Raw genomic sequence first — 12,691 nt, 5'->3', positions numbered from 1 at the left:
TTTGCTTGCTACTGCATTATATCACCATTTTAAGGAGCAAGTATAAAGAAAATGATAATACATTTCTAAATAAACTTCTGATTTCAGCACATTAAGCATGTGCAACCATGTGACTACAAGGTTCGGTTCAGGTGACTCACCTGTTTCCATGCACGTGAGATGCACAAAATGCAAAGCTATAATGAAGTAAAGTGGGGTCTATCATTGCACCATTTTCTGCCCGTTGCAATAAATCATTCAGGTAGCAGAGATGTCTATGACAACCTCGGACTCCATTGCGAGCACAATATTCATCAAGGACAAAAACCTGTCCTGGACTGAACCACCCCTGTACAAAGAATCAGAGAAATGTGAAAAAAATGATGAAAGTTTAATATCATAGGTGAAATTGAAAGCTGCATAAAACTAAATAAGATGTGTTTCCCATTATGCTTGTATATTGCTAACTACTGTACATTATTATGTTTAATCGAAATAATATTAAAAGTTTTAAGTGCAAAATGTCAAAATTGATCATTTATTAGTTTACTATCAGCTAAGCACTATACATTGTTTAAAATAAAACATTAACTTATTCAGTTATCCTAGCATTAAAATAATAATTTAAAGATCATTTTATAAATTAATTCACAGTGAAAATAAAAGCATCCCTGTATCACTTGCATAATCTTATAAATGAAAAATCTAAAAATTAAATAAAGCATACAGTTTGTACTCATTGCATAAATACAAGAAATCAATTTATGTTATAGTTGCTTTATAAAGAAATATGATTAAAACATTTTTGAAATAAAGAACGAAAATATTAGCATGTTACTGCAAAAATCTTTTTTCTACATTTCATTTTGGTTACACTTCTTTCAGCTTCAATACTAGCATCTAGTTTATTTAAAAAAAAAAAAAGATAAACACATATTGATAATTATAAAGCAATTTAGAAAAAGCAATGGCTCTGAAATTATGAGCTTAAATAATGTATTAATTAATTAGGCAAATCAGTAATAATTACATTTAAAATTAAAAACTGCTAAGGCTATTTGTACTGCTTTAAGATTTTTGTAAACAGAGGTAAGTTGGTGGTAATTACATAAAAACTGTATGATAATACTGTGTAAGCGTGGGGTTTATCTTGCTACATCCCTAAGATAAGTGTTGTTAATGCAACTGCGTGTAAGTGTGCCCCATGATGGACAGGCACTTCATACAAGGTTGGATCCTGCCAATGCTGCCAGAACAGGCTGTGCACATACCACCCTAGCCAAAATAATGAACTAGATTAAGTGACTTTATGAATGTTATGTTAAAATACAATGTAATACAACATAGGACAATGTATGTTATGCAATGGCCTGTTGCCACATGAACTCTGGCTCTCAGAAACCCTATAACTGGCTAATCAACTTCAATAAATAGATGTAAATATAAATAGATACACACTATGTAACTGTCTTAAACCCAGGAAATGGGTAAGTAAAAGAACAAATGGATGTATAATATAAAGAGCTGCAACTAATAATTTTTTTTTATTGATTACTTGATTGATTAGCCAATTGATCATTTGGTGTTTTTTTTTAAGGGAATGATTGTCAACAAGTTTTACTCCTCCTACAGCACACTCTTTCATAACTATAGTAGAAGTTTGCTCAAAAAATTACATTTGTCAAAAAAGTGCACAGCATCAAGTTTTAAGTTTTAATAAGGTCTAGCTTAACACTCCCAAGGCTGCTGTTGACAAAAGCTGTGATTTAGGGGCAGGAGGCCGGAACCTTAGTTAGGTGTCAACTAAAACTGACTAAGAGTTTATTGCTTGATTTTACCCACTAAATGATAGTAAGAACACTTCAAGCATCATTTTTCCTTACAGTATGAAATCAAATACCGGATGTCACTATCATCAAATTAAATACTTTGCAGAAAACATTTTGCATATTGTTAGTGATTCAAATTCTACACTGTCAGTTAAGTATTCTGAGTGGCCAGAAGAAAAAGTGACACTGAGAATGCACTTCGATTATTTGCAAATGTGACTGAGACAAACACCACCATTACTTCAAGTTTTTTTTGGGTGCTCCAAAATGATGTTTGTGCTCCCATATTAAGCAACATCATTTTTATGGATCTTTCAAGAGATGGATTTGTTTACCAGATGTGAAACTCCACATTTTTGAGCTCTTCGGTTTTCAAATTTCCATTAATATTATGGTTTTCAACTTTCCTCTTCATCAATGAAGTTGCATATGCAATACACAATGAAGCAACAAGTTATGCTGGTGGCTATTTGTATTAGTTGTTGCAGAAATAATAATAATCTCTGCAAGTCTTGGTGTCTGCCTTGTGTCCAACACTGCCAAGATTGCCCCCTCAACAAACCTGTGCTGGGAAGAGCCTGTTTAAAAATAAATGAATGACCTGGTCTATACTTTCACAGCTCTACCATAACTTAAGCCAGTTCAGAATATGGTGGAACTGATTACACTGAAGGGCATGGGGACACATGGATTAGAAATGTAAATCCCAGGTCTGTATATATGGAGTCAGCTGGCTATCCCAGGATGTACAGTATGTGTATCTTGTTCTTTTTTTTTTTTGCAGAAATTAATGTCTCTTATCACATGTTAAAGATGTGCCGTTAGGATAGCTGATAACTCTTAATTGCCCCAGTTTAAATGTGTGTGCATTGTTCATGCATATGAATGTGCCCCATGATGGACTTGCTCCTCATTCAGGAAGAAGAGGATTCCAAACATGGATGGATGGACACTGCAAGACGTATGATCTAGTTTTTCTTTTCATATATTTTTAAACACTTATTGGAACACATTCACGGTATCTTTAGTCACTAACTTGACAATTCAAATTTATAGCACTTTTTTGATTCTAATTAAAACACACTGTCTTGTTCATGCACATGCAATAACAGAAAATAAATGGAAAAAACAAAAACAAAGCAATTTGGTAAACACAATGAAATAGTGAATACTGACATATTCTGTAAACAACAGTTCATTATGTTTGGAACATTTGCCCTCCAGATGGGCTGCACATTACTAATCATTCCTAAGCTCCAAAATAAGGATAGCAGGGAGGACTCTTAATTGCATTTTACTTGCCAGACAAGAGTAGGAGTCGTTAAGCCTGTGGTCCAAGGTAAGAGTCTGTAGCATCTCGAAAAGCGATGCGTGGTCAAAGTTACAAGGGTTAGCTGAGATAAATTCATCCATTCCATGCTTTTGAGCTCTGTCTGCATCTGTTTGGTCATTATGCATAGAAAACAACAGGATTTAGAAACATGCAATCAACGACATGAATTTGCTGGGCAAGCTGTGACGGTTAAGGCAGAATACAGGACAAAGGTTGACTTTCAGACAGTACATTGTTCTACTCTATTGCAAATCACATCATGTTACGGTTTCATTGTCAACTTGCATCACAGCAGAGCAAAGAAACTTAACTGGACCAAAGAAAAGAAATTGGTAAATGTTCAATGGAGTACAACTAACAAGTTCAATTCATTCTTCCTCACATGCAATTATTTCTTAGTTTAAAAATGCTTGCCTTTAGGACTCTTGGTTATACAAGACGTGTGCATATCCTAATTAAGTCTGTAAACTCCGGTGGATTACAGAATATGGAGGAAAAAAAAAAAAGAAAAAAGAAAAAAGCATTCACGGAAAACATTGATACAATAGATTCTGCCATTCTATATTGGTGAATTCCATTCATTGTTTGCCTGACAGCTGATGAATTGTGTGCTTAAAAGACAAAAGAAGGAGGAGAAGAAAAAATAACATGATTCTAAATTGACTAAGCAAGGTTTTCTTAAACAAAAGCAAAAAGACCAAATTTAGACAGCCCTGGAAAACAATTCAAAGTCTAAATGAAACCACAAGAGATTTCAGTGTAGCCTTTGGTAGGCATCAATAATTGGAACTGGTTGAGAAAATACTTTAAGAGAAAGCCCAGTCTGCTAATCATCTCAAAAGACAAACAGCTTTGAAACAGCAAGGCTACACTGCGCTATTTATTATGAATTAATGGCATGAGTGCATTCACACTTCTCTTTTCAGAAGGAAGCCTGTAGGCACAACCTCCCAAGGCCAATCTAATTAATCTCAACCTATGTAGCTAAAATACACTAAAGTATATGGGCAAAACTGAATAGTGAACACAATCAGGGAGTGGTCAAGTGGGTACTACTCACCTCCTTCTCCACCCCCACCCCCCCAATCCCAGCTTCTGCCTTTGTTAATTAAGAGCTGACCAAATTAAAGGACAAATTTCACTTTCCATTGTGTGTAGCGAGTTACCCAATATGTAAAACCTTTGCCAAACCTGAACAAATAAGGCTGATTTTTAATCACTGTGCTGCATGCTGCATTAATTTCCTTTTGGCTTTTTGCAAAAGTGGTCATACTGGTGCTATATTTTTTGCCTGATCCTAAACACTTATGCACTTAAGACACAGGCTGTGCTATTACAGGAGTTTTAATACAAACCTGGGATGCTTTCAAACTGCCTTACCTAGCCAACCTCAGGTAAACATGGCAGGTGCCAACGCTCACTCAGAAAGTTTCATGTGTAATTCATAGAAAAATGTCAACACAGACATTTTCAATTTAAAGGTGATGAGTGGATTATTAGCAGCATGTTGTTCAAACAAAGCAAACCAAAATAAAGCAAAAATTCAGCACTTTAATGATGAAAGAGGCTGTTCACACTACGGCATTTATTTCCTTGCTTCTTTATTCTGAGTCTTTGTGTCTCTTTCTAATGAAGTGCTGGAAGAAAAGATGTCATGAAGGAATTTTAGATCAGTTAGGTGTTCCAAGATAATGATTACACTGTAAAGAACTTGTAAAAATATAAATAGGAAGTTGTGTACTGTTCATTGCTAACTTTAAACACAAGGAGACTGAGTTAATGGCATTTTATAATTTTATTTTTAAGTTTAGAATTGTTAATTAAAATTTTAGTAAAGGAAACTGAAAACACTAATTTATATAGATTTATTTGAAAATGTTATTGTTCAAAAGTGCAGACATTATTTCTACTTACAGTTTACAATTTACTATTTGTGTTCTTTTTAAAGTGATAATTAATTTAAAAAACTTAAGCAATAATATTCAATGTTTTAATTTTAAATTTCATGTTATATCCAAATAATGCATATTCTATGTTTAATTTTCAATTTAAAACTGGTATAAATAACAAAAAATGCAGCTTAATCCAGATATGTGCAATTCATGTCTATAAAAACAAACTGAAAAATTACAATATGATAGAGAAATAGTTAACAGTTCTAGGCTTAAGGGAAAAAGGAACTATATAATGGATAGATAGATAGATAGATAGATAGATAGATAGATAGATAGATAGATAGATAGATAGATAGATAAGGCAGTACATAAGAGATAGACAGATGGTAGATAGTTATGAAAGACACAGTATTTAAAAAATATTAAAGTTTAAATATATTGTAGAGATCTGACAGACACTCTACATAATTGCATAGGGCTGTGTATACATACAGTATGATATTATGCTAATAGAGAATATAAAATGTAACAGAATGTATCATATTTAACAGTAAATACAGTATATATTTGTTTTTGTTTCTGAATGTTGATTTTAAATTATAATATGATGCTAAATTAAAATGTAAAGTTAGTTTGTTATGCACCAAATGATTGCAAGATATACGTACTTTTTATAAGAAATTACTTTACACATAGAAAAAAAAATCACCTTTGTACAAGAGGCAACCAAAGGCATTTTATTGTTTAATACTATGTGCTACAAAATCATCGCTGCTTATAGCCATGGGAAAAACGAGTTCAACCTCAGTTTCACCTTGGATGTAGAAGTTTCATAGACTCAGGATTTTCTACCAACACCATGATCTTAGTCATAAGGTCATGAATGTTACCCACATCTCCAACTTTGATGTCTGCACACATCTATTAATATTTCTTGATCCTGTGAAGGTTGCATGTATTTAAACCATCTATATAACAACACTTCTTCCCACCTCAAATACATCATTTGTACGGCAAGTTTAGCCCTTGAATAAATGCCATAGTGTGAATAACCGGCAAGAAGAGTAATGGGAGTCCATCTGCCAGTTCTTCTGTATGTATAATTAAGAAATCAGCTAAACAGGATTTTTAGTTGGGGTCTATGTGACTTTTTATCCCTTCTGTTATAAACAATTAAAGCAATTTAAGACTTTAATGAGTTAATATTCTACCCTATTGTTCAGCACATTTAGCTATCAACCAGCAGACTATCAATGATATAGTAGCAATTTTAAATCTGTTCTTAAACCTATTCTTATTAAAGTAAGATTTTTACACTTACAGACTATGTAGGTTACTCAATTTAAATAAACTGAATATATTCAACTCAATAATTTTCCTTATCTTTTCTTGCTGTTTCACACTATCTCAGTTTAAAAAATATAATCAACTTGATACATTCTTTTGCAGTTTCCTAAACATATACATTAATAATGAAGAATGTTCATTTGTCTAATCAATCCCTTATGTATTTGTCTTACATACAAACCCCACTAAACCCTAGAATTTCTATTTTATTATTTTGTAAGATTTTTCTGAAATTGTCTTGCTGTGCTTAGTTCTTGATGTGAGCAGCTAGTTCTTCAAAAGATAACCAATTACAATATGTAGAATATGCACTGGCTTTCATGATTATGAGAGAAAAAGATTACATCACAGGGAAAAAAATGAAAAGAAAAAGGTGACTTTGTGTCCTGCCCATCTGGTTAAATGTCTGCTTGTCATATCTGTTTGACATTAAAAGAATGAAGATGTGTTTTGGACAGTAACAAACAATGACACTAGTCAACCTCATCTAGAAAAAGCAAGAGAAGAAATGACAATGATTGATGGCAGCTATTCATTTATAGATACTTGCTAGAAGAGTACTGAGCCAAATGTTGAGGCTATTTTACAAATAATGTCCTTGCGTGCTTCACTTTCACATGGGTTTACTAAATGCCATCAACCAAGTTTCCAACTGAGAGTACAGACCTCCTGTCACCCATAATACCCTACTAAGGAGGCCAAAACAGCAGCAGAAATGTTAATATTTGATAGCCTCAAGTGACTCAACATCCTTTAAATCATTTCCACTAAAAATGTAGAGATTTCTCAAAGATTCCCATCTAAAGTACTAAGGCCATTCCCTAGACATTTCTATCCATAAACACTTCAATCATACCCAAACAAATTTCAGGTATTTTTTCTCTGTTTGCTGTCACATTCCTTTAAATGACAATGAGTAAAATCAGAATTAAAGCCTTGCTCAGCATTTATGATTTAAACTCCATGTGGGCAGAGATGTTTAATATTTCTAAAAAACATATCATAATCGCATGCTTTTTTCCTAAATAGGATAAGGTAGAACGGAGAATTGCAGAATAATTTGAAATTTCATGCAGTAAGCTGTGGCTAATAATCATCCTGAATGTCCGGCATTCCTTTTAATGTAGCATTTGCAAGTTGACAATCTTTTAAAACTTTGCAGTGTCATCTATTGTTCATAAGGAGCCATTAAAAGCATAACACTACTACTAAAATAAAACGGGAAACAAAATCCAAAACCTCTAATAAGACAGCAATGCATTTTGGTGCAAATACATGATTGGATTATGAAACTAGCAAATTAGATTTTCTTCATTCTCATGACTGTGGAGAAAATTATGTATTTCCACCAATGAATGCAGTACATCAAAGTCATGTTCCTAATCAGGCATCCAAAGTAACTACTGAACAAAAGGAAAAGAAATGAAAAAAATAAAAATTAAACTAAATCTTGTCTCCAAATGGCAACGAAAGAAGGAAAAAAACAATCACTTCTGCTGGCTCTAATGAAAAGATACATCAAGTAGAAACGATGGAGTATTTGATGAGGAGGAGGAGAGCAGTCTTCTCATTAGCATTCACAATACTCCACTTACATATTTGCCAACTCTCTGACATGGTCTGACCCTCTTGAGTAAAGCTTTGTTAGGTTTTTTTTAAAGGTGCAGCATGCTGAATAAAATAAGAGAAGGCCAAAATATTAAACTTAGACTAAATTTCTTCATCTGACTTGTTGATACTAAAACCATGAGTTTTATGCATATGACTCAAATTAGAAATGAGGGAAGGTTCTTTCAAAGGAATCCACACATTATGCTCCACACAGAAAGGAAGAAAATTAGATGAACAAATCAATAAGTGATGTAGATTTTAAGAACTGCTCAAACAGACAACATACTGGTCTTTTTATTTTATACACTGAGTAATCTAAGCCTACGCACAGAAGTATACCTTACTTCTGCATAGATATTTGGATGTGCAAAGGCTGCAATAATGCAGCAAAAGATTATATAAATAGGTCTATACATATAAGAGGCCCTATCAGAGGTCACTACTACGTCCAGTGGTTTAGTCCTCAGCAGACTGCTGCTTGATTCCTTGACAGCCCTGAAGAGGACGTTCATCTTAGTCTTTGATTAACCTACAGTGCATTATTTTAATCTTGATACTAGACTTAGAGAGAAGTGTTGTTGCAGTTATCCAAGATTGGCAGACAGGCAGGCATTGTGATGCTGTGGCTAAGTAAATGAACTCTAAACTCTAAAGTCTTTTGGTTCAACCCCTGTCACTTACTCACTGCATGACCTTGTGTAAGTTGCTTAATATAATGACACTTGAAATGCAAGTAACATCTATAACATATGGTACTATGGAGATGTGTTTGTCAAGTGTATTACTATGGTGTTCCCTATAAAAAAGATCCTATAGTGAATAAAATGTATTCACATTAAAAGGGTAACAGTCATGTACTTCTATGTCCTAATAGCAAAATATACTCTTTGTTGTGGGAGGTTTGAGAAAAAAGAAAAAAAAAAATCACAGCATGAACCACTTTCATAGAAATCCCCAATAAATATGTCACTGTTCTGGTATTAAAGCTGGTAGAAGAACTTCAAATGCCAAGAATCATCCACCAAATCAATACCAGACCAGGGATGTCACCAACCCACTCTTAATTGAAGGTTTGAAAAACGTGACTATCCTTTAAAGAGGTGCTGATGTAACCAGCAACTGCAAATACGTTTTCACATATTAATGACTGATCGAGAGTGTGTTTTACAGGGATCGGTGGGGTACCTAACTAGTACTCAATTTTCATGTAAAAACACTATTTTTAGGACATCCATTTTCTAAAGCACAAAATCTTTAACCCTGCAGGAGTCACAATCAAAATGTAAACTACCTAGACATTAAACTGATGTTTTACAAATGACTGAAGATGTACAGAAAACTCAAAAATATCATATTGGATTCTTCAAATTTACTTCTATTTTTTGGGCAGACCGTGTAGCCTAACAGACTTGAACCCTTGTTTCATGTCCACTAGGCTCTAAATCACTTTACCTTCACCTTCTTGTTCTCCAAATATATACAATACAGTACATGTTCCCAATAGCTTTGTATTTTGTAAAGTAACTTCACTGGAAGGTTCTATATACAATCACATAGTGACTTGTCTAATCCCATCCTTCAATTAACTGTGATTTTCTTACTATGTCTGCCCCTCCAAACTGCATAAATTATATAACAAAATTATAACAGATCAGTATTTTTAAATCACATTAAGTGATGCTCCATTTGCAAAAAGTTCAACATTAAAATGATTAGGCTTGTGGTTCAATTTCGACTGTTGGTTCACTGTGTAAGTGACTGACTTACCCCAGCCTGTGATCAGGTTTAACAATACAATTAGGACAATTGTGTGTAGGACCTTCTGCATTCAAAAATCTCTTTAGGATTATATGTATTATTGAAAGGTATAATATAGAATCACAAACCTCAATTCCTTCCATTGACTCTATGCATCAGTGTGTTATAAAATCTACCTGTACTCTAGTAAAGATGGTATACAACTACATTATAATAAAGCACCTGGAATTGGTTTCTACTATGAAAGAATAAACTGTACATTAAATCACAGCCTTCCATGTACTAGGTTTATTAGATACTCCCCATGTAACACTGATAGAGACAAGCTGTATAAATCACCTTGGGATGCAGGAGGATGCTAAGTAAGAAATAGCAAGTATAATATTAAACTTTATTTGCAAATTACTGCCATGTTACAGTTCACTTTCACTCTTCCTAGGGATTGTATTTCTGTGCATTATCTTGCAAGAGGTGAAATAATTGTGCTGTATTTTCTCATCTTATTACTTTCATTACATAGTGTGTACTGTATATATAGAGACATCATTGTGATAGGTCAAAAGATGGAATTTGAATTTTCAACAGTTTCATATCTCAGGCATACCTAAATACACAATTTGACCAACTTTCAAAGTGATGTCTGTGTGTGTCTGTATTGAATATGTGCGGAATTGCTACAGTACTGTAGATATTCCTCTCCATAGAAAACTACATATACTCTCTGAGTGTACACTGTATATATATCAGTGGTCCAAGTAAGCTGTCAGTGCTGCTAGGTCACAGATCCAGCATACTTGGTTTATATTTCCAAATCCGCTCATTGTCTGTATTGATTCTGTACATTCTCTTCAAGGCTAAGGAACTTGTCCTCTGGCTACTTGGGTATTCCCTCCTATAACCCAAACTTACCCTCAGTGTTACCAGGATAGGTTCTAGTTACTGGTGACTTTGAATTGAAGTATTTATGCTTGAGAATGTATGCATTTACTTATAACCATAAATTGTAAAAATTATGACTTGTTTTGTGTATTTTTTTAATATATGTGTATATATATTTATATAGATATATGTGTATATATATTTATATGTATATATATATGTATATATAAAATCTGCCCACTAAAACTCAATATATATAATATACATTGATTGACGGGTATTATTAACTAAAGGTAGGGAAATAAAATCACATTTACAAATGATTGTTTGCTGTCTGCTCACTGGAATGATTAGAACACTCTTGACACCTGTCTTAGTTATGGGTCTATTTCTTGGCAATAATTTTGTACATGTTTATTTATTTCTATTTAAATGGTTTTAAGATTATGTATTACTACTACAAGTAGTAGGTATGTTACTTTTAAAACATTAATTATGTGGATTCCTCACAATAAAAGATTTATTTTTGCTGCAGTTGAAAATATTTCACAGGAAATATGTAGCTTTACCAAAAGGAGCTGTTGACACTAAGAGTATATATTGAGAGAAGGCAATTATGCAAAAAATAATAAATTAAAAATAAATTTGATTAAAAAAAAAATAAAAACCCTAGCAAAAATCATAAATAAAAGTGAAATACATGCATCCTATTTGGCAAGAATGGAAGCTTACATTTGTACCTATATTGAGGAAATTAACATAAAATATATCTACAATTTCTAAACATGAGAGAGAAATATTTGAGAAAAGAAAAAGCACATTGCATATTTCAGATAATCCAGGTTGATTATCTGAGCTGTGCCAAGCTACAGGGAAGCACTTACCCTTGAGTCCAGCTAGAAGTTAGCAGGGTAAGAAGGGACAAACCAGAATAACATAAAGACTAGCAACAAGGCCCAGGAAAGCAGACAGGAGCCCTAACCTAGAAGCTAAAGTACTAGGGTACAGGCAAAGCATGAAACAGTGAACACAACTTAAAACACAAATGCTACCAACAAGAGAAACACAACAGAAGGAGTAACAAAATAAATAATAACACATTCCAGAAATGTTAAGACAACATTTAGCCCTGTGCTGCAGAGGATTTGCTCCAGGGTTGCTTCTTAAGCGTGGTAATGAGTGCTCTGCCCAGGCTGTGGTTAAATAAAAATAACTGGCAGAACCACTTACCTGAGGTGTGCAAAGACCGCAAAGCTTTGACTAGAAATAAAATGCCACTGGGTATGAATAGCAATGATTATGCTAGCAAAATCAGGAGGCCAAACTTGCTCATGAACCAGAAAACTTACCCAAGAACAAAAATAAATAATTACATTTAAAACAGATGCTCTGAGGGGCTTGTGGTGCTGACTGGTCTTTTTTTCCTGCAGGATTTGGCCTTTCGATGCAGAGAATGACTTTCATGAAAGCCACCATTTCAGCATGGAAAAAAGCAAAGGCTTTGCTCCAGGAAGCCTTTTGACTGTCCAGTCTGTCACTTGGTAGCAAAGAAATGCTATAAATATTTAATGCATAATCTGTTACATAAAGTTCATTGCAGATTTATTCATTCTTCCCTATGCCATTACTATATGAATACTGACTACCAAACAGCATAAGCTGATGCAGACAGACATTTGCAACTTCAAGTAATTAGCTAATAAACATGTAGAAGTGCTCTGCTTAATGGGTATTAAAATGTTTCTAAATCTTCTGTTTTGCAGTCAGTCACACAGGGGATCATGGGAATGAAGGGTCGCTTGGCACAGTTGCATTATTAATTATAACATGGAGTTTGAACATTGTGTCAGACATGCACTTCACGTATATTACAAAAGGAAGCATATGGCTCACAATGCCAACAAACACAAAAATGGAAAAATTCAAAATACAGGCGACATAATCCATTGAAAAGTAGTGTATGGAACTTCCTTGCATTGTACAACAAATATTTTGAAACACTGAAATGACTTCAAAATGATGCACACAACCTGGGTGTTCTTTTTTAATGATGATGATCG

The 12,691-nt window shown here is 33.7% G+C and overlaps 1 protein-coding gene across 16 annotated transcripts in view; it reads right to left on the bottom strand.

The window, feature by feature from the left end:
* cadpsa (Ca2+-dependent activator protein for secretion a) overlaps positions 1-12,691 on the bottom strand; it is a 364,578-nt gene that overhangs the window by 135,764 nt on the left and 216,123 nt on the right. For 10 of the 16 annotated variants that reach the window (XM_039771426.1, XM_039771431.1, XM_039771437.1 and 7 more), the window contains exons 12-14: positions 11,516-11,527; positions 3,111-3,247; positions 141-328 (exon numbers count right to left, since the gene is read on the bottom strand). In XM_039771426.1, the coding sequence (XP_039627360.1) occupies positions 141-328; positions 3,111-3,247; positions 11,516-11,527 (337 nt within the window). The remainder of the gene's footprint in view (positions 1-140; positions 329-3,110; positions 3,248-11,515; positions 11,528-12,691) is intronic. The other 6 variants (XM_039771429.1, XM_039771440.1, XM_039771432.1 and 3 more) reach the window with 1 other exon arrangement.

Source organism: Polypterus senegalus, chromosome 12 (genome assembly GCF_016835505.1).
Source record: "Polypterus senegalus isolate Bchr_013 chromosome 12, ASM1683550v1, whole genome shotgun sequence".
Classification (NCBI taxonomy): Eukaryota; Metazoa; Chordata; class Cladistia; order Polypteriformes; family Polypteridae; genus Polypterus; species Polypterus senegalus.
The sequence above is the reverse complement of the archived record's forward strand: the minus strand, read 5'-3'. Positions and strand labels throughout refer to the sequence as shown.